The following is a 26,701-nucleotide window of genomic DNA, read 5'->3' on the forward strand; positions in this document are numbered from 1 at the left end:
ACATGCTTGATCAGTCTGGACGTCTGGGTTTGCTGGTCATGGGTCACTGTGAGTCATCAATCCACACAAACTATGAGAAAATAAATGTTTGTTGTTTTAAACTGTTATTTTGGGAATAATTTATCATGCCGCAGTAGGTAACCAATACACCAGAGAACAGCCTTCTCATGCTCGTGGACGCAGCCTGCTGGCCATTGTCTGCCATGTGCTGGCCCCACCACCCCATCTGATGAGTGTGGAAGACCTACAGATACTGGCATCATTTCTGGACGTGTCAGCCACCTCCACTGGTTGCCAGTGTCCCCGAAAATCCCCACTGTCATCCCCTACCAGATGCTACAGCCTCTCTCCTGCTTTGGTGTTTGCTTATGTTTAGTTGCTAAGTCATATCTGACTCTTTTGCAACCCCATGGACTGAAGCCTGCCAGGCTCCTCTGTCACACTGACTTTGTCTTTAGAGCCCAATAACCTGTATTCGTAGTCTAGCTCTAGCATTTACCTTGAACAAACTACTGAACATTTCAATGTGTCAGTTCCTCTGTTATGAAATGGGGATAGTAATAGTATCTACCTCATTAGGCTACCTGAATAAATGAGAAAATGTGTTAATACACGCACTATTGGGTATTGCACATGGCTACTAGTAGTAATAATAATAGTAAATCAGAATCAGAATTACCTCTCTTCTCATCTGACAATGAAGGCTTTTTGTTGGTTTGTTTTAAGCTGAGTAAGACTTCTGGCTGGATCATTCTTCCTGTGAGATAAATTCTGAACCAGATATTCCTCAGTTCATCAGGAGACTAAAGCTTGCTTTGGTTTATAAGTAAGACTGAAATTAATTTTTGATGGCATGAATGAAAAAATGGGCTGCATGCAACTGCTTCTGGCTGATGATATACACTTCTGAAAATGTTCTGTGTTACACTTTCAGCTTACACTGCCTTTCTTCTTTGCCAAAGTCTTTGCTTTGACTTTCTAGTATTTCAGGATTAAAATCCACTACATTTAGGATTCCTTCCTGTAGGTATCAGCAGGGTTTAGAAGAGACTTGCAAAATCAAGCAGTGTGGGGAAAGTACCTGGTGTGAATCACCATCTATACATTGACATTCCCTGAACTGGGATTCATATATCTGGTCCTTAGGTGTGATCATCCATCCTTTTGCGTAGCTATCTGAGATGTCCTTATTCCCATCAAATCCTTAGTTATAAAGCCCACTCTACAACCTCCATCCAGCTCCCCTGAATATCATATGCATGACGAACTTGTGTTTGTCACAACTTTCACAGTTTCTGACTTGAGATGCTCAGGGGCTCACCAATCCTTCTGAAACCTTACCCTGTTATGCACACACTCAAGGGCCATAAGGTAGAAACAAGACAATTAACAGAGACCTCCCCCCAAGCTTGTCTTGCAGAGCACCAGGGAAGCTAGGTATGGAAACACTTGCTAGCAGCCTCTCCCACTGGCACATTGAGGGACTAAAATGATCAATCGTGAACTTTGTACACCGTTCGCCAAAAATCTACCGTGTACAACATGTGGGACTATCCTGATACTGCACATACCACCCGTGAAGAGGCATGAAGGACAGTCACCCCTGGGCACAGAATTCCTGAAACTTCTCCTTCATTTCCACCAAATGTTTCAGAGCTGCCTCCCCATCTTGCTCCCTGCTTCCACAATAAATACCCCACACGAAAGCCTGTCGGGGAGACAGATCTGAGCTTTGCCTCCTGTCTGCTTGCTTGGCTGTCCTGCAGTAAAGCCTTTCTCCTTCTGCAAAAGACTGTTGCCTCTTCTGGTCTTGTGCAGGGCAACGGTCTCACTTGTTTTGTTTCACCTCCTTTCAGCCAGCTTTGCCAGTGGACGTAAGTGATCGGGCTGCTCTCCCAGCCCCTGGGGCTCATGGGACACCCTGAGACTGCGTTTAGCCACTCCTCTGAACACCTCCTGTGGTCATGAAGACCCTACAGTTTTGGGAACCAAGAGATCCCATCCTAGACTTGATGCCTTCTCCACAGCCTCACCCTGGGAAATGAGGCACAGTTCTCCACTTTGGGGCATCCGAACTCAACTGGGTATCCTTAGACATGCTCCAAAATATTAACAATAATCATTTCTAGATGTGGGACTGTGTGTGGGTTTTATTTTCTTAATCTATTCTGTGTTCTCTACTGATTTTTCTTTTTATATTTAAGAAATGAAAGTTGTAAATAATTACTGAAACATCACAAATGGTGGAGTGTGTCATTCTGTAAATGGTGTTGCAAAAATACCCCTCAGTTTTGGGACTTTCCTGGTGGCCCACTGGTTAAGAACCTGCCTGCCAGTGCAGGGGGACACAAATTCGACCCCTGGTCCTGGAAAATCCTCATGCAGCAGAACAGCTAAGCCCTTGCACCACAACTACTGAAGCCCAAGTGCTCTAGAGTCCATGTGCCACAACTACTGAAGCCTGAGTGCCTAGAGCTCATGCTCCCCAACAAGAGGAGTCCCTGCTCACTGCAACTAGATAAAGCCTACCCACAGCAATGAAGACCCAGCATAGTCAAAAATTAATTAATTAAAAAACCACTATTTAAAAAATTCAATTTTGAACCACAATTCGCATGATAAACAAAAGCAGATTTCCTTTGACCACATATTCCCCTTTCTGGAGAAAAGCACAGAGACCTCAGATTAGTTGGAACCAGAAGTCTGATGATATTGACTTCTAATTACCTCACCACCCACCAATCAGAAGACTGTCCGTGAACTGAGATCACATACCCCATAACCCTCTCCTAAGCTTGGGGTCTCTTCCTCTTTTCCCTCTGTTATCTCAGAGCAAAACCTGGGGAGTCAGGAATTGGTTTTTTGGGACATGAGTCCACCTTCTCCGCAGGACTATGGACTTCTGCAATAAAGCTGTCTTTCTTTTCCACCAAATCAATACTACTTAGGTGACTAGCAGTCAAACCTGAGTTCAGTAACATATGCAGTGTATTAAATATATATTTTGAATGTGTATACACAAACATGAACACACATTTACACATATAAATGGATGAAACAGTACTCTTGTAATGGTATTATGAGTGGTGAGAATGAGTATATATCATTTTTTCTTGATAAGAAATTACTTTAACAATTTCACTAACCCAAATTAATTTCTTGATCAGTTTTCTATATTTCCAATTTTTTCATGTGGATAAAAACATTGAAATGAAAAGAAAAAAAAGAAGAATCTCACATGAACATTGTCTTAAGGGAAAAGAAGCCTAAAAGTTTAGGGCTTGTTAGGACTTGAGTACATAGCATTTTTTTTCAATCATAAAGTTTGTTTTTCAAGAAAGTGACAAGAATCACTAATATATGATGAATATTTGCATACAAGGATCCTATCCAGGTGGTTAACAGACAAATATATTCTTATACGTCGATAGTTTCCATGCTCCGAGGGGAAAAGAAATTTACAACAGCTGAGTAATAAGATAGGAACAATTAAAATAGATACACATTTTTATTTTCCATGTGCATGTATTTTAATTTGTTGATAAAATTTCACTCATAAAAAAATCATGCTTTTTTTTTTATTCAGGGAGAACTCTCTTGAGCTAACAGTGTTCGGTTTTCATTAACCTGAATCTTACAAAAGGCTGAAAGGACTTTCCTGTTCGTGCCAGGGCAGGCTGCTTCCTCTGCAGTCAGTACATTTCCGTGAGGCAGAAGACGTCTAACTTGCACCCTCAGGGCTGTTTCTGCACGCACTATGGCCAACTTTGTGGAGCTCAGTACCAAGGCTAAAGTGCCCATCTTGGGACTGGGCACCTGGAACGTAAGTATGCAAATATTTGGACACCTTCTTCCCTTGAGGGGCTTTGGGCATTTTCTCCTGTCCTGAGGGAAAGCCCAGAGGCAAAGGGTTTGGGGAGGTAAATATTGGGCGCTGGAGGCAGGACTGAAGTTGCTTTCTCAGGGCTGATTCAGCTGTAGGGCTCCAAGACTGACTTTTTCCAGCAGTGGTGAGAGCTTTCCTAGCAGGTATCAAGTTTTAAGCAGTTTAAGTGAAAATGTTAGTTGCTCAGTCGTGTCTGTCTCTTTGTGACCCCATGGACTGTAGCCCACCAGAAGATCAGTAGTAAATGCTTCTTTTTCTTTCATTGTTTGGCTTGGCTAGATTAGACAGAATGTGGCATTTCTAATGCCCTTCCTTCCTTCCTTCTCTCTTTTTTCTTCCTCCTTTCCTTACCCCCTCCATTTCTCTCTTTCCTTCTCTCCTTTCTTCAAAGAAAGAAAAGCTTTCTGCCTTTGAGTGAAGGGAGACATTCCATTTTTACAGTTTTCTATTTCTCCTTTTCTGAAACAATAATTATATAATGCCTTTTATCCACTCTTAGGCACTTACCACAGTGACCTCATTCATGCATGTACATGCTAAATCACTTCAGTCATGTTCAACTCTTTGTGACCCTATGGACTGTAGCCCACCAGGCTCCTCTGTCCATGGGGTTCTCCAGGCAAGAATACTGGAGTGGGTTGCCACGCCCTTCTCCAGGGGATCTTCCTGATCCAGGAATTGAACTCTCATCTCTTACATCCCCTGCATTGGCAGGCAGATTCTTTACCATTAGCATCACCTGGGAAGCCGCAATGGCTTCATGAGGCAGATGCTGTTGTCATTATTCCCATTTTGCAGGTAAGGTTTAGAGAAATTAAGCAATCTGCTCAGGTCACACACCTAACATGAGATGAGCCTGAATTTATGAGGTAATAACTATTTTCTCTCTGAAAATTCCTTTGGTTTATTTCAAAATCCAGTGTATAGCCTGGTCATTACAGAGGGTTTGCAGTCTCTTCTACATAATTTGACTTCCCTGGTGCTCAGAGAGTAAAGTGTCTGCCTGCAATCCGGGAGACCTGGGTTCGATCCCTGGGTCAGGAAGACCCCTGGAGAAGGAAAGGGCAACCCACTCAATACTCTTGCCTGGAAGATCCCATGGATGTAGGAGCCTTTAGGCTACAGTCCATGGGGTCGCAAAGAGTCGGACACGACTGAGTGACTTCAGTTCACTTCACTTCACTTCTACATACCTGGATATACTTCTGGGCTGGAGGATGAACCTGAATCAGAAGGGAATACACCTGAGCTAGGATGGGATGTGATGCTGTAATCAGAAAATTAATTTGCTTTCCTTCCTTCTCTTTTGAAAAGTTTTCCAAAGCATGCTTTTTTCCCAGGTGTCCCCTAGGAAAGGGGGTCTCAGGGAGATCTTGGTTTGGAGAAGCTGGGCTGAATAAGACAGCTTGTTGAAGGTGGTCTGGGGAGATGGATTTTTCTTTTTACTTCCAGTCTGGCCTAGGAGAAGTCAGAGAGGCTGTGAAGGGGGCCATTGACATAGGATATCTCCACTTGGACTGTGCTTATGCCTACAAGAATGAGCATGAGGTGGGGGAAGCCATCCAAGAGAAGATCCAAGAGAAGGCTGTGAAGCGGGAGGATCTCTTCATAGTGAGCAAGGTACCAAGGGCTCACCTGGTGGGAGGACTACACTTCAAAGCAGGCAGCAGTGTTGGATCTAGTCAGCATCCAGAATTCTGTCTTTTCATACTGTTCAGGGGGTTCTGGAGGCAAAAATACTGAAGTGGCTTGCCATTCCCTGCTCCAGTGGATCACATTTTGTCAGAACTCTCCACTATGACCCATCCATTTTGGGTGGCCCTGCATGGCATGGCTTTGTTACACAAAGCTGTGATCCATGTGATGATTTGGGTTAGCTTTCTGTGATTGTGGTTTTTGTTCTGGAGGCTTTGGAATTATAGTCTGCCCTTTGATGGATGAGGTTAAGAGGCTTGCGCAAGCTTCCTTATGAGAGGGACTGGCTGTGGGGAAAACTGGGTCTTCTTCTGGTGGGCAGGGATACGCTCAGTTAATCTTTAATCCAGTTGCCTGCTGGTGGGTGGACTGTGCTCCTTTCCTATTAGTCGTTTGGCCTAGGGCAACCCAGTCCTGGAGTCTACATGCTCTATGGTAGGGCTCCTCAGTTTGGTTTAGCTCAGCTGTGTCTGACTCTTTGCGACCCCATGGACTGCAGTGCGTCAGGCTTCCTTGTCCTTCACCAACTCCTGGAGCTTGCTCAGACTCCTGTCTATTGAGTCAGTGATGCCATCCAACCACCTCATCCTCTGTCATCCCTTTCTCCTCCTGCCTTCTGTCTTTCCCAGCATCGGGGTCTTTTCCAATGAGTCAGTTCTTCGAATCAGGTGGCCAAAGTATTGGAGTTTCAGCTTCAGCATCAGTCCTTCCAATGAATATTCAGGACTGATTTCCTTTAGGATGGACTGGTTGGATCTTCTTGCAGTCCAAGAAACTCTCAAGAATCTTCTCCAACACCACAGTTCAAAAGCATCAATTCTTCAGTGCTCAGCTTTCTTTATGGTCCAACTCTCACATCCATACATGACTACTGGAAAAACCATAGCTTTGACTAGATAAACATTTGTTGGAAGGGCTACTGGAGACCTCCAAAAAAGAGGAAATACCAAGGGAACATTTCATGCAAAGATGGGCACAATAAAGGATAGAAATGGCAAGGAACTAACAGAAGCAGAAGAGATTAAGAAGAAATGGAAAGAATACACAGAAGAACTATACAAAAATGATCTTAATGACCCAGATAACCATGATGGTGTGATCACTCACCTAGAGCCAGACATCCTGGAATGCAAAATCAAGTGGGCCTTAGGAAGCATTACTACAAGCAAGCTAGTGGAGGTGATGGAATTGCAACTCAGCTATTTCAAATCCTAGATGATACTGTTAAAGTGCTGCACTCAACATGCCAGCAAATTTGGAAAATTAAGCAGTGGCCACAGAACTGGCAAAGGTCACTTTTGATTCCAATCCCAAAGAAAGGCAATGCCAAAGATTGCTCAAGCTATCATATAATTGTGCTCATTTCACATGCTAGCAAGATAATGCTCATAATCCTTCAAGCTGGTCTTCAACAGTATGTGAACCAAGAACTTCTAGATGTGCAAGCTACATTTAGAAAAGGCAGAGGAACAAGAGATCAAATTACCAACAACTGTTGGGTCATAGAAAAAGCAACAGAATTCCAAACAACAAAAACAAAAACACATATACTTCTGCTTCATTGACTACACTAAAGCCTTTGACTGTGTGAACCACAACAAACTGTGGAAAATTCTTAAAGAGATGGGAATACCAGACCACCTTACCTGCCTCCTGAGAAAACTGTATGCAGATCAAGACGTAACAGTTAAAACCAGACATAGAACAAAGGACTGTTTCAAAATTGGGAAAGGAGTAAGATAAGGTTGTATATTGTCACCCTGCTTATTTAACTAATATACAGAGTACATCATGTGAAATCCTGGACTGGATGAATTACAAGCTGGAATCAAGATTGCCAGGAGAAATATCAACCACTTCAGATATGTAGATGATACAGCCCTAATGGCAAAAGGAGAAGAGGAACTAAACAGCCTCTTGATGAAGGTGAAAGAGGAGAGTGAAAAAGCTTGCTTAAAACTCAACATTCAAAAAACAAAGATCATGGCATCTGGTCCCATCACTTCATGACAAGTAGATGGAGAAAAAAATGGAAACAGTGGAAGACTTTATTTTCTTAGGCTCCAAAATCACTATGGATGATGACTGCAGCCGTGAAATTAAAAGACACTCGCTCTTTGGAAGGAAAGCTATGACAAACCTAGACAGCATATTAAAAAGTAGAGATGTCACTTTGCCAACAAAGGTTCATATAATCAAAACTATGGTTTTTTTCAGTAGTCATGTACAGATGTGAGAGTTGGACTATAAAGAAGTCTGAGCACTGAAGAACTGATGCTTTAAATTGTAGTGCTGGAGAAGACATTTTAGTGTCCTTTGGGCAGCAAGGAGATCAAATTATTCAATACTAAAGGAAATCAACCCTGAATATTCATTAGAAGGACTGAGGCTGAAGCTGAAGCTCCAATACTTTAGCCACCTGATGCAAAGATCTGACTCATTGGAAAAGACCCTAATGCTGGGAAAGATTGAGGGCAGGAGAAAAGGGTGAAAGAGTATGAGATGGTTGGATGGTATCACTGACTCAATGGACATGTGTTTGAGCAAACTCAGGGAGACAGTGAAGGACAGGGAAGCCTGGCATTCTGTAGTCCATTGGGTCACAAAGAGTTGAACATGACTGAGTGACTGAACAACACCAAGAACAATTCAGGTCACTTCCCCCAGCCATCTTCATCACTGTCTTTATAACATCCCTGGACACAAAAATCCACATTATCGTCCAATGTTGGTGCAAAGATGCTGCTGCTACCCACCTGTCTTCAGTGGATTTTCCCCTAGAGGAGAAGTCTCCATTGAGCCACAATGATGTCCCTGTTCCCTGTTGGTGGGCTCCATCTTCCCCTTGGCAGCCAAAAGCTGAGACTGCAATTGGATTCTGAAGCTCCACCTTTCAGCACTGTGGTCTCAGTGGTTGTAGCCCAGAGGTTCTCAGCTGGCAGGTACTTTGGAAAATGGTGGGACATACTTATTGTCATATATGAATTTCACTTCAGTTCAGTCTAGTAAAAGGCAAGCTACAGAATGTTATAAAAAGAGGGGTGGAGTGAGAGAGGGTTGCTGCTGCTGTGGCTAAGTCACTTCAGTCATGTTCGACTCTGTGCGACCCCATAAACGGCAGCCCACCAGGCTCCCCTGTCCCTGGGATTCTCCAGGCAAGAACACTGGAGTGGGTTGCCATTTCCTTCTTCAATGCATAAAAGTGAAAAGTGAAAATGAAGCCACTCAGTCATGTCCAACTCTTAGTGACCCCATGGACTGCAGCCTACCAGGCTCCTCCATCCATGGGATTTTCCAGGCAAGAGTACCGGAGTAGGTTGAGAGGGTTGAGAATCACTGAATATACATTATACCCAATTTGCTAAAAGCAACTAGTTATAGGTACTTGGAATGTGCTTGTACCTAGTGGGACAAATAGACCCCATTGGTTGCATCTGGATAAATTCCTTGTAGAGTTATCATTTGTGGCCCATGGGCTTGGAGACATAGGAGAGTAGTAGAGGATCACCTGTTCCCAAAGGCTTAAGAACTTAAATGCTGGTCACAATTCATACCTTCAGAAAGCCTACTGCTGAGGAAGAGAAAGGCACATGTGAACAGATGCTGAGTCTGTGCCCAAATATGGTACCTGATGTAACAAATACACAGAACACCAGGTGAGTCAAAAAGATAACTTGCCGTTGACACTTAAGATTTGTCAGTGACTTCCAGAGAAACCTGGTGACCTTGCATCCCTGGATGATGCATCTTAACCCCCTGTGCTGTAAATGGCCTGCCCCTGGGGTTAGCTCAAGCTGAGGGTCAAAAAGCAGGGAAAGCAGAGAAAGGTAGCCCCTTCTCTGTCCATTGCTGACTTCTCCCTGCTCTGCTCTCTGCAGTTATGGCCCACCTTCATGGAGAAGCATCTAGTGAGGGAATCCTGTCAGAAGACCCTCAAGGATCTGAGACTGGACTATCTGGACCTCTACCTTATTCACTTTCCTCAGGCAATACAGGTTGAAGCTCCTCCCCGTTCCAATCTCTGGTTCCTGGACACATGTTGCAAGATAGCGGCTGTGTCAGGAGTGGGGAGGGAGGGGAGGGTTGGGGCTGGAGGCTGGGGACCAAGGGGAGCTGAAGCAAGAGGCCTTGCACTTCAGGACTCCACAGGAAAGTTTTCAGGATGAGATGGTGGAGCAGAAAGACACTTGAAAAGGAGTCCAAGCCCATGGACCAATGTGGTGGTGACCACACACCTTGGCTTTCTCTATTACGTTTGAGAAAATTATGATTTCTAGCAGCCCAGGCAAGCTGCAACTTCCACGCTGCTTTGGTCCTGATTCCATGCCAAGGGCTCTCCTCCCAGGGCAGCTCTTACATAACGCTGCTTCAGGGCTCAATCCTCTCTTTAACTGATGCACTGGGAATTCCATTTTGGAGAGGAACTCAAGTATGATCGTGCTGAAAGGTAGCCAGTGCTCAGTGAGGAAATAGGACTTTGCTCCTGCCTTTGCCAGAGAGCCTGAGGGACATGAACTCCCAGCTCTCTCACCTCTTGAAATTGAACTTTGTCCCCAAGTGCATGTGAGAAATCAATGTCCACGGGGCTAATGGTGGCTTTTGGATGTGCTTCTGATAGACTTTAAAATCAGTCCAGCAGTTTCTGGGAATTCCCTCAGGGTCCAATGGTTAGGACTCCATGCTTTCACTGCCAAGGGCATGGGTTCAATCCCTGGTTAGGAAACTAAGATCTCAGAAGCTGTGTGGCATGGCCAAAAGAAAAAAAAAAGTCCAATAATTTCTAAAATATAAGAACTTGTGTTTTTTACTCTAGCAGATTGATTTAGAGATTTTATTTCAACTCAGCTTCTTGAAATTTATACTGTGGAGCTTGAAAAAAAAATTGTATGCAGATGTGGGTGTTTAGGACGAGTTAGGATCCTGAAACCTCACTTGACAGAATCAGGTGTTTAGATGCACACTGAGCTAAGCTTCTTGTTTTGCATTTACAGCCTGGGGAGGACTTCATTCTCAAAAACGATAAAGGCAATATTATCATCAGTAAAGCAACATTCTTGGACACCTGGGAGGTAGGTTGCGTCTTGTTCTCAGTGGACTAGGAGTGAAAACTTGTCTTCAGTCACCTACAAGGGTCTACACCAGTGTGAAGGAGCCCAGGTGCTCAATGAGGTTTTATCTCATCATCATTTTCTAATTCTTTGAACTCCTTCCTAATCACCTTTGACTTTTGGGGTTCACCTGACACTTCTTATATTTTTGAAAACTAAGACCGAATCCTCAAAGGAGACTGGGAGTACGACATATCTGATTTCAGAGGATACCCGGTTTATTCTTAAACCAGGGGGAGGGATTTGAAACAGAGTATTGCCCTGGGATGGCAGGTATTGATTAAAGTAACTTAGTGCAGGTTATTTAACTCCTCCAAACCTCAGTTTCTTCTGCTTCTTTAAAAAAAAAAAATCTTCCAATAGATACTAATAATATAAAGCTTCCTGGGTGACTCAGTGGTGAAGAATCTGCCTGCCAATGCAGGGGACACGGATTTCACCCCTGATCTAGGAATATCCCCCATGCCTGGGAAGAACTAAGTCGGTGCCCCAACTCTACTGAGGCTGTACTCTAGAGCCAGGGGGCAGCAACTACCGAAGCCCATGCACCCTAGAGTCTGCGCTCTGCAAAAAAAGAGCAGCCCCTGCTCACCACAGCTGGAGAAGGCCCTCGTGCAGGAATGAAGACCCAGTGTGACCAAAAATAAAAGTGAATTAATCAAAAAACAACAGAAAGACATTTAAAAGTTAGCAATAATAAAAGAGCAATGATTAGGTGATTAAGAGATATTCTAAATAATAAATCATTGTCTATATCATATCTCATGAGCAAGAGCGCATATATATATATACGTATATATATATATCAGTTCAGTTCAGTTCAGTCGCTAAGTTGTGTCCGACTCTCTGCGACCCCATGAATCGCAGCACACCAGGCCTTCCTTTCCATCACCAACTCCCAGAATTTACTCAAACTCATGCCCATTGAGTCGGTGATGCCATCCAACCATCTCATCCTCTGTCGTCCACTTCTCCTCCTGCCCCCAATCCCTCCCAGCATCAGAGTCTTTTCCAGTGAGTCAACTCTTCACATGAGATGGCCAAAGTATTGGAGTCTCAGCTTCAGCATCAGTCCTTCCAATGAACACCCAGGACTGATCTCCTTCAGGATGGACTGGTTGGATCTCCCTGCAGTATATACACACACTGTGTGTGTACACAGTCGCTTCAGTTGTGTCCAACTCTTTTCGACCCTATGGTCTGTAGCCCGTAGCCCACCAGGCTCCTCTCTCCATGAGATTCTCCAGGCAAGGACACTGAAGTGGGTTGCCATGCCCTCCTCCAGGGTTATGTGTGTGTATGTGTGTGTGTGTGTGTGTGTGTGTGTGTGTATGTGTGTATATATATATACACACATACATATTTATATATGTAAATCAAGTTCTCTTGGGAAAAGCTTATGAAGGCATCATTCTGTCAAACATTCTGCTATCCTGAGCATATAATTAAATATAAATCCATGGTAAATGTGACAGAACATCACTGCTGTCCAAGCCAAAAGCTGGTTGAGCCCACATACATGAAGGTGGGTTCAAACTTCAAGTTTAAAAATGCTGTTTTTCTTAGATTTACATATTCTTTTTAATCTAATAACCACACAAGTCTTTATCCAACTACATAATCTTAAACACTTGTTTGATATACTCACTAAAACAAATTTATGAAGCCTGAATTTTCAAGAAAATATAGTACTTTCTTTCTGCTAGTGCCAAAAGAGTAACCATAAAGAGAAACATGAATTCTGGTACTTAACTAGTTTTTTAAAATGTCAACATATTTATTTTCCAACCACAAACAAACTCCTGTGAGAGAAATATTTCAGGATGATGATTTAATGAACCATCTAACAGTGGGAAATCAATCCTGAATATTCATTGGAAGGACTGATGCTGAAGCTGAAGCTCCAATACTTTGGCCACCTGTTGCAAAGAACTGACTCATTAGAAAAGACCCTGATGCTGGGAAAGATTCAAGGCAGGAGGAGAAGGGGATGACAGAGGATGAGATGGTTGGATGGCATCATTAACTCGATGTACATGAGTTTGAGCAAGCTCGGGAGTTGGTGATGGACAGGGAAGCATGATGTGCTGCAGTCCATGGGGTTGCAAAGAGTCAGACATGACTGAGCAACTGAACTGAATTGAATGTTTTATGTGCATGGGCTCAACTCAGTGAATGTTTCATTCCTGAGAATGAAAGTTATGGTAAAACCTACAACAGAGCCTAAGATTTCAATAGACTAAGCTTTTGCATTAAATTTGACAAGAGGGCTCTGTCATATATATTACCTTGGTAAAACAAGACCTCTGAAATATCTTAGGGATTATTCTTTGTGAGATATGGAGACTGAGACACCTCTAGTGTTGTTTCCACCAGAGTTTTGACCTTATTCTTATTTTCTCTTTCTTTTTTATTTTTTTAAGTTATGAGATTATGATAACACATTTACCTGAGACTTGGAAAATACAAGACAAAGTTACATATAGTTCCACTATATGTTATGATTTTTTAGTAGATAAATTGAGATTTTTAGTTGGAGTTTCAATATCAAACTCTCAAAAATTAATAGAATGAATAGACAGAAAAGTATAAGGAAATAGTAGACCTGAAAAGTACCACGAACCAACTCAACATAATTAAGATTTGCAGAATTTTCACACAATGGTAGGATACAAATTCAAGTTCTCATAGACAATAAACTGGGAGACACTGGAACATATCCAGGGATATAAAACAAGTTGCAAAAATTTTATGGTCTAAATGTATTGAAATCACACAGAGTCTGTTCTCTTTATCTCTGTGGATTTATGTTAGAAATCAAGATAGATGAAAATAACCCACCTATTTTCAAGTGTAGTGTGACATTTATCAAGAAAGATCTTTGACTTATCCATTGAAAGCCTCAATAAGGTTAGAAGATGGAAAGAACAGAGAGGGCAAGTGCATGGAAGAAAGCATTTAAATGAGAAATTAATATCAAAGATACTTTAAAAACTCCATGTATTTGGAAATTAAATGTCCACTTTTAAATGATGTTGCCATCATTCTTAACGAATACGTAACACTATTCATTGTGACAACCATGTCATTGCTCTCTGTAAAAAGTACCCTGATTTTCACATTGCTGTATTCTTAGAATAGATTTGAGAATGATTACTAAATGAAAGATTTTGATGATCAAGTTCAAAGAATCTAGGATGAAAAGGCAGGACTGAAGCAATCAATGTTTATGTGGACCCATAACCAGTTCAACAGAAACCTTCTTGAACACCCTGAAGCAGATGTGAGAAAAAGAGTTGAAACAATGTCAAGATGTATCATGCACCCACCTGTACCTGCTCCATGGTACACAGAAACAGTTTACATTGGTTCACGGCCCAACTCAGGTGCTTTGGGGACTTTGCAGTCTCATCAATTCTAAACTTTTTTTGCCCAATTGAAAGACTACATCATCTACCCTACTGGATCTCTCTATGCATTAAAATCACCTGGGGAGTTTTAACAATCCCAGTGCTGAGGGCACATGCTACATGGACTTGGTTAGAAACTCTGGAGGTAGAATCTGGGCATCAGGATATATATAATATATGCATATATTATATATATATGTATTTTTGACTATTTATTTTTGGCTGCCCTGGGTCTTCATAGCTGCCCTTGGGCTTCCCCTAGTTGTGGAGAGCACGGGCTCCTCCCTAGTTGCAGCGCACCAGTTTCTCGTTGTGGTGGCTTCTCCGGTGGACACAGGCTCTGGGTGCACGGGCTCAGTGGTTGTGGTATACGGGCTTAGTTGCTCCACATGCAGCATGTGGTATCTTCCTGGACCGGGGATCCAACCCGTGCTCCCTGCACTGGGAGGTGGATTTTCAACCATGAGACCACCAGAGACGACTCTAGGCTTCAGTATATTTCAAAGCAGCCAGGTGATTCTGAATTGCAGCCACATTTGAGAACCACTGGCTCAACTGTCCCCCAAACACCTCGTACTTGTCTTCACTTCAAAGTCTTTGCTCCTGCTTTCCTCTCTACTCATGGGCTGGATGGAAAATTTCTTTTTCCCCCTTCATTCTTATTTTTTAAATTATGGAAGTATTATAACACATTTACAGGAGAATTGGAAAATACAGAACAAGGTTACATATAGTTCCACTCCATATTACAATTATCTTTTTAGTAGATAAATTAAGATTTTTAGTTGGAATTTCAATATCAAGCTCTCAAAAATTGATAGAATGAATAGATAGAAAAGTAGAAGGCTATAGTAGACCTGAAAAGCACAATCAACCAATTCAATGTAATTAAGATTCATACAATTTTCACACAACAGCAGGATACAGATTCTATTCAAGTTCCCACAGATTATAAACCAGGAGACACCAGAATATATCCAGGGACATAAAACTAGGTACAAAAATTTCATGGTCTAAAGGTATTGAAATCATGCAGAGTCTGTTCTCTTATCACTGTGGCTTTATGTTAGAAGTCAAATCTTTTTTATTAGTTTGGCTAATCCGCACACATGCTGTTGTCCCAGAGAGTACTAAGCCAAACTAGGGTCCTTGAGATCCCTCTAGCAGCGACCAAAGTCGTCCCTTTCTATGACAGGCCATGGAGGAGCTGGTGGACGAGGGGCTGGTGAAAAACATTGGGATCTCCAACTTCAACCACTTTCAGATCGAGAGACTCTTGAACAAACCTGGACTGAAATACAAACCAGTGATGAACCAGGTAAATTGTTTAGTAAAGAGTAAGGGTTCTGCTCTATTATTTCTTAGACGTCTGGAGGCAAGTTCAATGCTTTGCACTAAGTCTCATCTTGAAGGTCAGGCATCACGTACTTCGTGGGTCATGGGGGACGGGTCTTGGAGTCTGGTTTAGCCAGCCTAGCAGGGGGCAGGATTTAGTCTTTGCTGATAGGCCTTTTTCTGTGTGTAGAACTCCCAATGAGTAGCTCAAAGAGCAGGTGGACTTTCCCAGTGATGAGAATTGCTTGCTTTTACAGATTGAATGTCACCCATACCTCACGCAGGAGAAATTGATCCAGTACTGTCAGTCCAAAGGCATCAGTGTCACAGCTTACAGCCCGCTAGGCTGTCCAAATAGATCTGGGTGAGGCATCTGATCTTTCTCTCAACATTCTTTTAAGAAAGCCATCAGAAAGAAAAATGCGTGTAAGGCAATGTGCCCGGCATACTCAAACAGTGGGGAAAATATGGGAACTTAAAAAACAAAAACCAGCAACCCCTTGGGAATACTCCAGTTTAGCCACCTAGCACTGGACAAGCCTTTGCAAAAACTCCTGAGGCTTCAGAACCCATGGGTGGACCCCTGGGTAAGACATGAAGCTTTCAAATCCTTTTGCCTTATCTACCACATGAGGAAGACTGACGATCAGCCTTGGGCCCACACCGGAGTAGTATTCATCTACATATGGTAGCCATGGTGATTATGCACACCAACCATCTTCTCCCTCTAGGGCCAAACCAGAGGACCCTTCTCTACTGGAGGATCCCAAGATTAATGAGATTGCTGCAAAGCACAAAAAATCCACAGCCCAGGTATAAAGTGTACAGTTTCTTTACCTGCCGCAAACTAGACTTGTGTAATTCTTAATATTGCCTTCATTTAGCTCCTGTATTTCTTTTATCTTATTTTTTGGCTATGCTGGGTCTTCATTGCTGCGAGAGGGCTTTGCCTCGTTGGGGTGAGTGGGGGCTTCTCATTGCAGTGGCTTCTCTTGTTTCAGGCTTCAGTATTGTGGTGCCTGGGTTTAGTTGCTCTGAGCCATGTGGAATCTTCCTGGACCAGGGATCGAACCAGTATTCCTGGCATGGCAAGGAGGACTCCTAACCACTGGACCATTGGGGAAGCACCTGTTTAACTCCTTGAAGGGAAAGGGTACAAGAGAGGAAGCCCTCTAAGGCTTTTCCTTGAAAGTCTGTTTGTTTGGACCTCCAGGAAATAGCATGGTTATCACTGAAACAGGGATGGCCTCTAACAACTTCTGTTGAGACTGGAGGACCAAGAACAAGAGCATGGCTTTGCAGCCAAAAGACTTGGGTTCAGAACCCAACTCCACTACATATCAGCCTCACGATCTCAAACACTATCCCAGGTCACTTTATTTTTAAAAAAGGAAGAATATAGGATTGTTGTGAGGATTAAGGGAGAGAGCTGAGCAGAGGATTGATAAGTTATCTGATAGCTAAAAAGTGCTCAGTGTATATTAGCTATTGTAACTTAATAAAGACACAGTGAATGGCAGAGACGTTTCATTTTCTGAAAAAGTGAAGGGAGTGGTCGTTGCAGTTGAGTGTAAATGAGAAGTCCCCTTTTGCACAGGTTCTTATCCGGTTCCATATCCAGAGGCATGTGATTGTAATTCCCAAGTCTGTGACGCTCGCACGCATCGCCGAGAACTTTCAGGTAAGGTTCTGGCTGGTTCAGTTCAGTTTAGTCGCTCAGTCGTGTCCAATTCTTTGGAGCCCCATGGATTGCAGCACACCAGGCTTCCCTGTCCTTCACCAGCTCCCGGAGCTTGCTCAGACTCCTATCCATCAAGTCAGTGGATGCCATCCAACCATCTCATCCTCTGTCATCCCCTTCCCCTCCTGCCTTCAATCTTTCCCAGCATCAGGGTCTTTTCCAAAGAGTCAGTTCTTCGCATCAGGTGGCCAAAGTATTGGAGTTTCAGCTTCAGCATCAGTCCTTCCAGTGAATATTCAGGACTGATTTCCTTTAGGCTTGACTGGTTGGATCTCCTTGCAGTTCAAGGGACTCTCAAGACTCTTCTCCAACACCACAGTTCAAAAGCATCAATTCTTCGGTGCTCAGCTTTGTTTATAGTCCAACTCTCACACCCATACATGACCACTGGAAAAACCATAGCTTTGACTAGATGGACCTTTGTCAGCAAAGTAACGTCTCTGCTTTGTAATATGCTGTCTAGGTTGGTCATAGCTTTCCTTCCAAGGAGCAGACTGGTTTTCTCAGTGGAGGAGGGGATGGCAGAGACTCCTTCACCAAGTTTCTCGTGCTGTCCTTGTGTTTTCTGTGGGCTTCCACCACCTTCCCGCCACCCTGCCATCTCTCAGGCCAGGGAGCTGACCTCAGGGCTGAGATGAATGACCCATGACCGAGGGTGGGTTGGGGGAGCAGCCAGTGATATCCTGTCAGGTCTGAGTGTGAGGTGAGCAGAAGTAACGCAACTTAGATTAGGAGTAGGCCTTCCTACTTGGTAAGATTATCAGGTAGCTTTCGCTTAACAATGACCACTGTTTGCCAATTAGAACCAATTAGCTTTCGCTTAACAATGACCACTGTTTGCCAATTAGGAAATTAGGAACGGGGGTGGGGGGGGGAACCCCTAGGAAAGTCCCGCGCGCTCGAAAGTATTGACCAATGAAATTGTTTTGCAAATGTGTAACCAATCTGCTTCTCACCCTATAAATTTGTGTAACAGCTTGGGCTCGGGGCTTTCTGACCCGCATCACTGCATTGGTTGCGGCAGGGAGTCCTGACTTGAGTCAGTAATAAACTTCCCTTCCTGCGAGTTGCATTGTCTTGGAGGCCTTCTCTCTTCCCGCTCGGGGATTCAGACATCGGGCATAACACAGAGCACAGCTGTACCTCTCACCACTGCCTGAGAAGGTCTTGGCTGTCCCTAAGCAGTTATGTCGTGGGCCACACACAGCAGCAGACAGTCCTGCCTACGCTTCTGCCTCCCAGCAGCAGGAGAGAGATAGATCGTACTAGAAGACCTGCCTTTCTGGAGGAACCCATGTGTCCATCAGGGGGCTCGCACACTGTGCAGTTCAGAGCCTGTAAGGCAAGGAGGCTTAAAGGCTTTGGAACACAAAACCTCAGAGACACGGCAGTCTCTGTGTAGCACCCAATTTAGAGCCATTCGTGTCTGGAGGACATAATGGGAGAAATTCCCTTGGCTAGTTACTGCTGTGGATGCGAGTTTTGCTCCCTACTAGTGTGGCTGGAGATCTCAAATTGCACCAGGAACTGGTTTGCTGATGATGTTCTGGAATTCTCACTTTTCTAGGTCTTTGACTTTAAATTGAGTGATGAGGAGATGGCGACCCTACTCAGCCTCAACAGAAACTGGCGGTACTGCACCTTTAACTCATAAGTGGCGCTGGGCTGAGTTAATTAGGAGGATTGCCAGGTGTTTGTCTAAATTGGTAGAAGTTTAGCTAGAAGGATTGAAAGATAACTGGAACTGCTTTTACTTCATATGCCATTTTCTGGTAGTGTTGAAAATCAAAACTGGAATATCTAGAATCATTATGAGGAAAGAGCGGGTGTGTGTGCTCAGTCACTCAGTTGCGTCTGACCCTTTGTTACCCCATGGGCTGCAGCCCACCAGGTTCCTCTGCCCATGGGGATTCTCCAGGCAAGAATACTGGAGTGGGTTGCCATGCCCTCCTCCTGGGGATCTTTCCAACTCAAGGACTGAACCTGGGTCTCCTGCATTGCAGGCAGATTCTTTACCTTCTGAAGCACCAGGGTAGACATATCCTTAATTGCTGCATATTGTTGGGGCTCCTGGATGTAGTTCTGAAATCTTAAGAGAGAACATGTTGTTAGTAGGTAGAAGGCAGAGGCAGTCATTCATCCTTTCATCCATAAGTATTTATTGAGCATCTACTATGTGCCAGGCACTCTCTAGGTGCTTGGGGGTATCATCTAGACAAAGTTCCTGCCTTCACAGTCTTACATGCTAGTAAGGGAGTACAGAAATAAACTCACAGATATGTTGATTGAGAGTGAATCCTACAACTGACAAAGAAAGTGAATTGTAGGAAGGCATTGTCTACCTTCTCTACTCCATTCCATTCTCTATTCTATTCTAACTTCTCTATTTTCTATTGAGAGAATACAGAAATAACTTCTCTCTCTCCACACACACACACACACATCAGACTGCAATAAAGGCTATGCAGAAAAACCAAGGGGTAGTAAGGGAATAGGGAATGGAGGGTGCTGGGGGAGTGATCCCTTAAAAAGGAGGAGTCAGAGGAAGCTTTGCTGATTGGTGACAGTTGAGCAGAAACCTGAAGGAAGTGAGGGATGAGCCATGTGGATACCTGGGGAAGAGCATTCTAGGCAGTGAGGATGGCAAGCGCAAAGGCCCTGAGGTGGAACTGTGTTTAGAGCGCTGGAGTAAGAGGTCGAGTGGGGCTGGAGCAGAGCGAGTGAGCGGCAGAGGGAGAAAAGGTGAGGTCAACAGTGTCAGGGGCTCAGAGCAAGCAGACATGTAGACACTGTGAGGAGGGCTTTTGGTTCGGGCTCTGAGGGCGCTGAGAAGCCAGTAGAGGATTCTGAGCTGAGGAGTGGCATGATGGGGCTTGTGCTTTAAAAGTCCCACTCTGACTTCTGAATTGAGAGAATACAGGGAGACTGCTGTGATAACCCAGGGAAAAGGCAACAGTGGCTGGACCTGGGTGATGGTGAGTAGAGAGAGCCATCCAATTCTAAATACATTGGGAACGCAGAGCCAATCGGATCTGCTAACCCATTAGGATTCAAAGGAGGCTCCAAGTCTTTGGTTCTGGTGTTGACTGAATCACACACAAGATGGAATCGCCATTTTGAGGGAAGAAATCAGGAGTTTGCCTTGGGACATGTTTGCAATATCCACTAAAGTTCTAAGTGTGTGAAAAGTGAAAGTGCTAGTCACTCAGTCGTGTCCAACTCTCTGCAACCCCATGGACTGTAGCCTGCCAGGCTCCCTTGTCCATGGAACTCTCCAAGAATACTGGAGTGGGCCGTCATTTCCTACTCCAGGGAATCTTCCTGACCCAAGGATTGGACCTGAGTCTCTTGAGTCTCCTGCATTGACAGGTGGATTTTTTACCACCGCGCCAACTGGGAAGCCCTTGCTTTTGTTGGAGAGCAACAAGCAGCAGCTACTTAGAATGAAAAGAAGTGTCAAAAGTAAAATGAGGGAAGTGGGAGGGAGGCTCAAGAAGAAGGGGATATATGTATGCTTATGACTGATTCACCTTGTTGTATGGCAGAAACAAACACAACATTGTAAAGGAATTATCCTCCAATTAAAAAAAAAGTAAAAACAGCCAACCCCCCCCCCAAAAAAAAGTAAAATAAAGGACTTCCCTGGTAGTTCAGTGGCTAGGACTCCATGTTCCCAATGCAGGAAACCTGGGTTCTACCCATGGTTGGACAACTATTAATAAATCCCACATGCCACAAAGATTCCACATCCCAAAATGAAGTTTGAAGATCCTATGTGTCGCAACTAAGACCAGAACAACTAAATAAAATAAAATTTAAAAAGTAAAGTAATACCTTGCTAGAGAGGAAACTACTTCTCCCCTGGAGGCATTAGAGGGGTGGGACTCAGGAATGAATCCACCCAGGTCAAATCCCAGCTCTAACACTTAATGTATTGGACTTGTGACCTTGGGTAAATTTCCCAGGCTGGTTTCTTTATTTGCAAAGTTGGAATGATAGGATTAAACACAGCTAACATCTCTTGAGTGTTAGCTTAGAATGTGCCAGGTATCCTAAGCCCAGTGCATGTATCATTAACTCATTCAGTGATCATAACAAGCCCAAGTTATTCTATTGTTCCTTCCAGGGTTATTATTTATTAGCTACCATTATGAAGCTTTCTGGTGTCCTGGTCACCGTCCCCCCACTCTCTTTCCTAGCACACCATTCAGATCTGTTTGATGGAAGGTGGAGGAAGACTTGGGTTCTTATAAAATCTTGGGGGAAAGGGAGAGGCTGATGGAGCACAAAGCTCATAGGATCCATGAAGAAGAATGCTGTTTAACCCAGAGTTTAACATTGGCATATTCTTCACAACTGTTTTCTCTGCAGGCTGAAAAGTCTGGAGGAGTATCCCTTCTATGCAGAATATTGAAGCTGAGTCTCTTGATGCACATTCTCCTTCTTCATCTTACTGAAGTGTAATTCTCTCCGCCAGTGTCCTGTTGTAGCCAAGCTTGTCTGAAATCACACCAAGCCTGCCCCGCTGAAGTCCAGGGGTTAGGCAGTTACTGTATCTGGACTGATTTGTTCAACCAAAGGAACAGATTACAACTGGGAGATTCAAGTTGGATAAGCCAATTACTTTTTTTTTTTTTTGCTTCTTTAATCTGATCGTGGGGACTCCGCTAAACTTGAGGATACAATGACTGAAAATAATAAAGAATAATAATAACCAACAGGTATTGAGAGTTTACTATGCACCAGCACTATTTGGGTGCTTTTTGTATGTGTGACTCACTGAATCCTGCAACCACCCCTTGGAGAGAGATATGCTTACATTTCACAGAAGCTGAAATGCAGGAATGGTCAGGCCAAGGCACTTGGTTAGGGCCACTCAGGTTATAAGTGGACGAACCAGGTTTCAAAGTCTCTAGGAGAGCTTTGGTTTCACTGGCAATCAAAATGTCATCTACATACTGAAGAAAGGCTCCCTCATATAACTGTAAGTCCTTTAGATCTTTGGCTAGGGCTTCCCTGAAACTGGGAGAAGCATTCTTGAATCTCTGGGGAGGCACAATCCTGCAGAACTGCCGTTTCAATTTGGTCTCTGGGTCATTCTATGCAAAAGCAAAAAATCCCTGTGACTCAGGACTTTAGGATGTGCAATAAAAGGTCTCTTTGTGACCCCATAGACTGTAGCCCACCAGGCTCCTCTTCCATGGGGTTCTCCAGGCAAGAATACTGGAGTGCATAGCCATTCTTTTCTCCAGGGGATCTTCCTGACCCAGGGATGGAACCCAGGTCTCCTTCCTTGCAGGTGGATTCTACCATCTGAGCCACTAGGGAAGCTATGTAGACCCAAAACTGTAAGCCAGCAGAAATCTCCAGAGAAAGTAAGGTATAGGGGTTGGGTGCCACCAGATGAATGTCCTCATCAGATGAATGCCACCAGATGAATCTGTCCACCAGAAATCTCCAGAGAAAGTAAGGTATAGGGGTTGGGTGCCACCAGACAAATGTCCTCATCCACCAGATGAATGAATGAATTGCTCTCAGGTCCTGTATAAAGTGATATTCTTGGGTCTCCGGCTTCTGAACTGGTAGGATGGGAGTGCTGTGTGGTGACTGGCAAAGACAGATGAGGTTATGTCCAAGGAAGGCACATATTACTGGCTGGATTCCCTCTCTGGCATGTTCCCTTATGGTCTATTGTTTTAAGTTCAGAATATTAGACCTTGGATGGAGTTCCGCCTGTGCAGGGTGTTGCTGACTTTGCTCTTCATGGGTTCCCATCTGGCCAAACATCCCATCTTACCTTCTGCAGGATCTCTTCAGGTAATTTCAGGCATTCAGCCTTTCCCAGCTATAGTAATGCTGCTTGAAGCAAGTAAGATTGTCCTGCCAGCACCTTCATGTCCATCCTTTCTTGGGAAAAAGTTCCTCTTGCATTTAGTTTACTCAAGAGGCCTCTCGTCCCAGCAGATGTATCGGACACTCAGGCATGTACAGGAAACTGCCTCAGATAAGTCTCTCTCATCTGACATTCCTGCGGTTTCCAAAAGGGCTTTTGGAGAGGTTTAGGAGATAGTCATTAACACTGAGGAGGTGTGGCCCATTTAGTACTTTAGCACAGAGAAGTTAGCTCCGGTATCAATCAAAAACTCAACAAGCTTATTTCCCCCAGTCATTTTTACCCAGGGCTCCAGGTGGGAAATGTCAGGGGAGCCAGTAGTTCCTAGGGGAGCCCCTTAGGCCCCGTCATTCTTGGCCACAATCATTCATCTGGGGCATCCATGGAAGGAGGAATGAGCAAACTTTCTGTATCTGTGGTTTCCCTGGCACTCTGCTAGAGAGCTTCGGGGTCTTGGTTCATCATTTTGTTTTTAACTTCACGAGGCTTGTAAGTTACAGAGTATGGTATCACACTTCCCATCCATATTTTTACAGTCTTGCTATTATACATTCATAATCTATGAGATTGTTTTGAGTGCTTTTAAAAATTAAAAACATTTTTTTCCTTCATGTGATTATGATTTCCTTAATTTAAAATCTTAGGTACAGGATAAAAAGATTAGATTCCTATTAGCAAGTTATATGACATTGTTTGTTTCACTTGAGTTTAACCAGAGGTGAATTAAAATGTGGATATGGAGAAATACTTTAAAAAGCAACTTCCTAGTTTTCTCTGATTTTATTTTTCACATCTAGATCTCAAATAAGGAGAACTTTGCAGGCCTTGGATTCTTCAATTTCACATTTCTAACCAATACAATGAGTCCATCTTAATATTTTTTTCACTGCTTTTGGATTGCTGGGAATAAAGCCACACTAGCCATCAACTAGGTGGCTCAGTGGTAAAAAATCTGCCTACCAAGGCAGGAGACTCATGTTTGATCCCTGGGTCGGGAAGATCGCCCGGAGGAGGAAATGGCAACTCACTCCAGTATTTTTCCTGGAAAATTCCGTGGACAGAGAAACCTGGAGGACTACAGTCCATGGGGTTGCAAAGAGTCAGACACAACTGAGCATGCTGCATCCAGTCTAATGTATACACTATAGGTGTGTTAACTCTGTCTACTCTATGATTGTGTCATTATGTAGTGAATTTTCCTTTTCTTATGGGGAGAGAGGATGAGGAGTAAGGGAAGGGGAGGATGCTGAGGCAGGATGTGGGAAAGGAAGGAAGACTGCCACAGGAAGTAGGTGAACAAGAAGTGGTCCTCGTGTCCCAAGTGTCTCTCCACCCATATTTTTTGCAGAGTTGGGAAGATGGGTACCAGCCAATATGGAGATCTGCAAAATCACTGCTGCAGTCCTACAAGTCCCAGGGACTCTCAGGACCAGACGGGACTCATTAGTATTTAAGTAGGATCTGGTAAGGGCTTCCCAGGTGGCTCAGTGGTAAAGAATTTGTCAGCCAATGCAGGAGCTGCGGAAGATGTGGGTTCGATCCATGGGTCAGGAAGATCCCCTGGAGAAGGGGATGGCAACCCACTCCTGTGTTCTGACACAGGAGTCTGATGGTCTACAGTCCATGGGGTCGCGAGGAGTTGAACACAACTCAGGGACTAACACTGTCATCTCACTTTCAAAGTAAAGTCCATCTAGAAAAATATAAGATTTTTTCCTACGTGGTAACCAGTGAATTTCATGTTTGTTATTCTCTTACATAATTTTCACATTTTCTAAAGTAAAAAATTCATGTTTATAATCAGAGGTGTATTAAGTATTATAAAAATAACAAACATCCAACTCAATTAGTTATTTCCCACACTTATTGGGAAAGTCAAATTAAAGAAACACTTATAATTTAGATTATTTTCATTCAATTGGCCTTTCAACTTTAGAAAACAAACATACTTAATGTACTACAGGTGGAGTTTGATTGTTGTCGTTCACTCACTCAGTCTTGTCCAACTCTTTGCCATGCCATGGACTGCAGTGGCCAGGCCTCCCTGTCCCTCACCATCTCCCAGAGTTTGTCCAAGTTTATGTTCATTGCATTGGTGATGCTGTCCAGCCATCTCATCCTCTGATGCCCTCTTCTCCTTCTGCCCTCAATGTTTCCAAGCATCAGGGACTTTTCCAATGAGTCACCTGTGCACATCAGATGACCAAAATACTGGAGCTTCAGCTTCAGCATCAGTTCAGCATCAGTCCTTCCAGTGAATATTCAGGATTGATCATCCTTAAGATCGACTGGTTTGATCTCCTTGTTGTCCAAGGGACTTTCAGGAGCCTTCTCCAGCACCACAGTCCAAAAGCATCAATACTTTGGTGTTCTGCTTTCTTTGCGGTCCAGTTCTCACAACTGTAGTGACCTCTAGGAAGACCACAGCCTTGACTATACGGACCTTTGTCAGCAGAGCAATGTCTCTGGTTTTCAACACACAGTCTGGGTTTGTCATCACTTTCCTGCCAAGAAGCAGTCATCTGATTTCATGGCTGCAGTCACCACCCGCGTTGATTTTGGAGCCCAAGAAGAGGAAATCTGTCACTACGTCCACGTTTCCCCTTCTGTTTGCCATGCAGTAATTGGGCCAGATGCCGTGATCTTAATTTTTTAAATATTTAGTCTTAAGCCAACTCTTTCACTTAACTCCTTCACCCTCATTAAGAGGCTCTTTAGTTTCTCTTCACTTTCTGCTGTTAGAGTGGTATCATCCCCATGTCTGAGGTTGTTGATGCCTATCTTGATTCCAGCTTGTAATTCATCCAGCCTGGCATTTCTCATGACGTGCCCAACATATTGATTAAATAGGGTAACAGAAGAGAGCCCTGTCATACTCCTTTCTTGATCTCTGAACCAACTGGTAGTTCCATACAGGTTTCTAAGTGTTGCTTCTTGACCCGCATACAGGTTTCTCAGGAGACAGGTAAGACGGTCTGGTATTCCCATCTCTCTAAGAGGTTTTCACAGTTTGTCATGATCCACACAGTCATAGTCGATGAAACAGAGATAGATGTTTTTCTGGAATTCCCTTACTTTCTCTATAATCCAGCAAATGTTGGCAATTTGACCTCTAGTTCCTCTTCCTTTTCTAAACCCAGCTTGGACATCTGGAAGTTCTCGGTTCTCATAATACTGAAGCCTAGCATTCAAGATTTTAAGTATAACCTTACTAGCATGGGAAATGAGTGCAGCTGTCCAATGTCTAGCATTCTTTGGTACTACCCTTCTTGGGAATTGGGATGAGGATTGACCTTTTTCAGTCCTGAGGCCCCTGCTGGGTCTCCCAGATTTGCTGACAGAATGAATGCAAAAGCTTTATAAATTTGATTACACTGTGTTTAAAATTATATCCAGTTTGTATTTTCTCATTTGTTGTCATCAGGGTAAATGTTTTCCCAGCAATTCCGGGGAAGTTTTTCACCTTTCACCTATTCGTGCTGGCTTTCAGCACTTTTGTTAGTTCAAAACGGTCAGGGTCCACATAGGCAGAAAGGACCAAGAAGAAGAATTTGACCATTGTTTAAAAATTACACACACCAATAAATAAATAAAAATAAAATAAAAATTACACAAGAGGGGTGGTTTGAGATT

The 26,701-nt window shown here is 43.6% G+C and overlaps 1 protein-coding gene across 3 annotated transcripts; it reads left to right on the plus strand.

Annotated features, from left to right (window-relative positions):
- Positions 1 to 3,672: 3,672 nt before the first annotated feature.
- On the plus strand, positions 3,673 to 21,887 carry LOC136171007 (aldo-keto reductase family 1 member B10-like). Of its 3 annotated transcripts, XM_065939704.1 has the most exons (10): positions 3,673 to 3,823; positions 5,339 to 5,506; positions 9,460 to 9,576; positions 10,573 to 10,650; positions 15,295 to 15,417; positions 15,692 to 15,798; positions 16,166 to 16,247; positions 17,032 to 17,115; positions 18,743 to 18,825; positions 21,547 to 21,887. In XM_065939704.1, exons 1-10 carry the CDS (start codon positions 3,758 to 3,760, stop codon positions 21,587 to 21,589), a joined length of 951 nt encoding a protein of 316 aa, XP_065795776.1. In that variant the 5' UTR covers positions 3,673 to 3,757; the 3' UTR covers positions 21,590 to 21,887. The 3 variants fall into 3 exon arrangements, with proteins under 3 accessions (XP_065795776.1, XP_065795777.1, XP_065795778.1); XM_065939705.1 differs by lacking the exon at positions 5,339 to 5,506; XM_065939706.1 differs by lacking the exons at positions 15,692 to 15,798; positions 16,166 to 16,247.
- Positions 21,888 to 26,701: the final 4,814 nt, after the last annotated feature.

The sequence above is a fragment of the Muntiacus reevesi genome, chromosome 6, assembly GCF_963930625.1.
Source record: "Muntiacus reevesi chromosome 6, mMunRee1.1, whole genome shotgun sequence".
Classification (NCBI taxonomy): domain Eukaryota; kingdom Metazoa; phylum Chordata; class Mammalia; order Artiodactyla; family Cervidae; genus Muntiacus; species Muntiacus reevesi.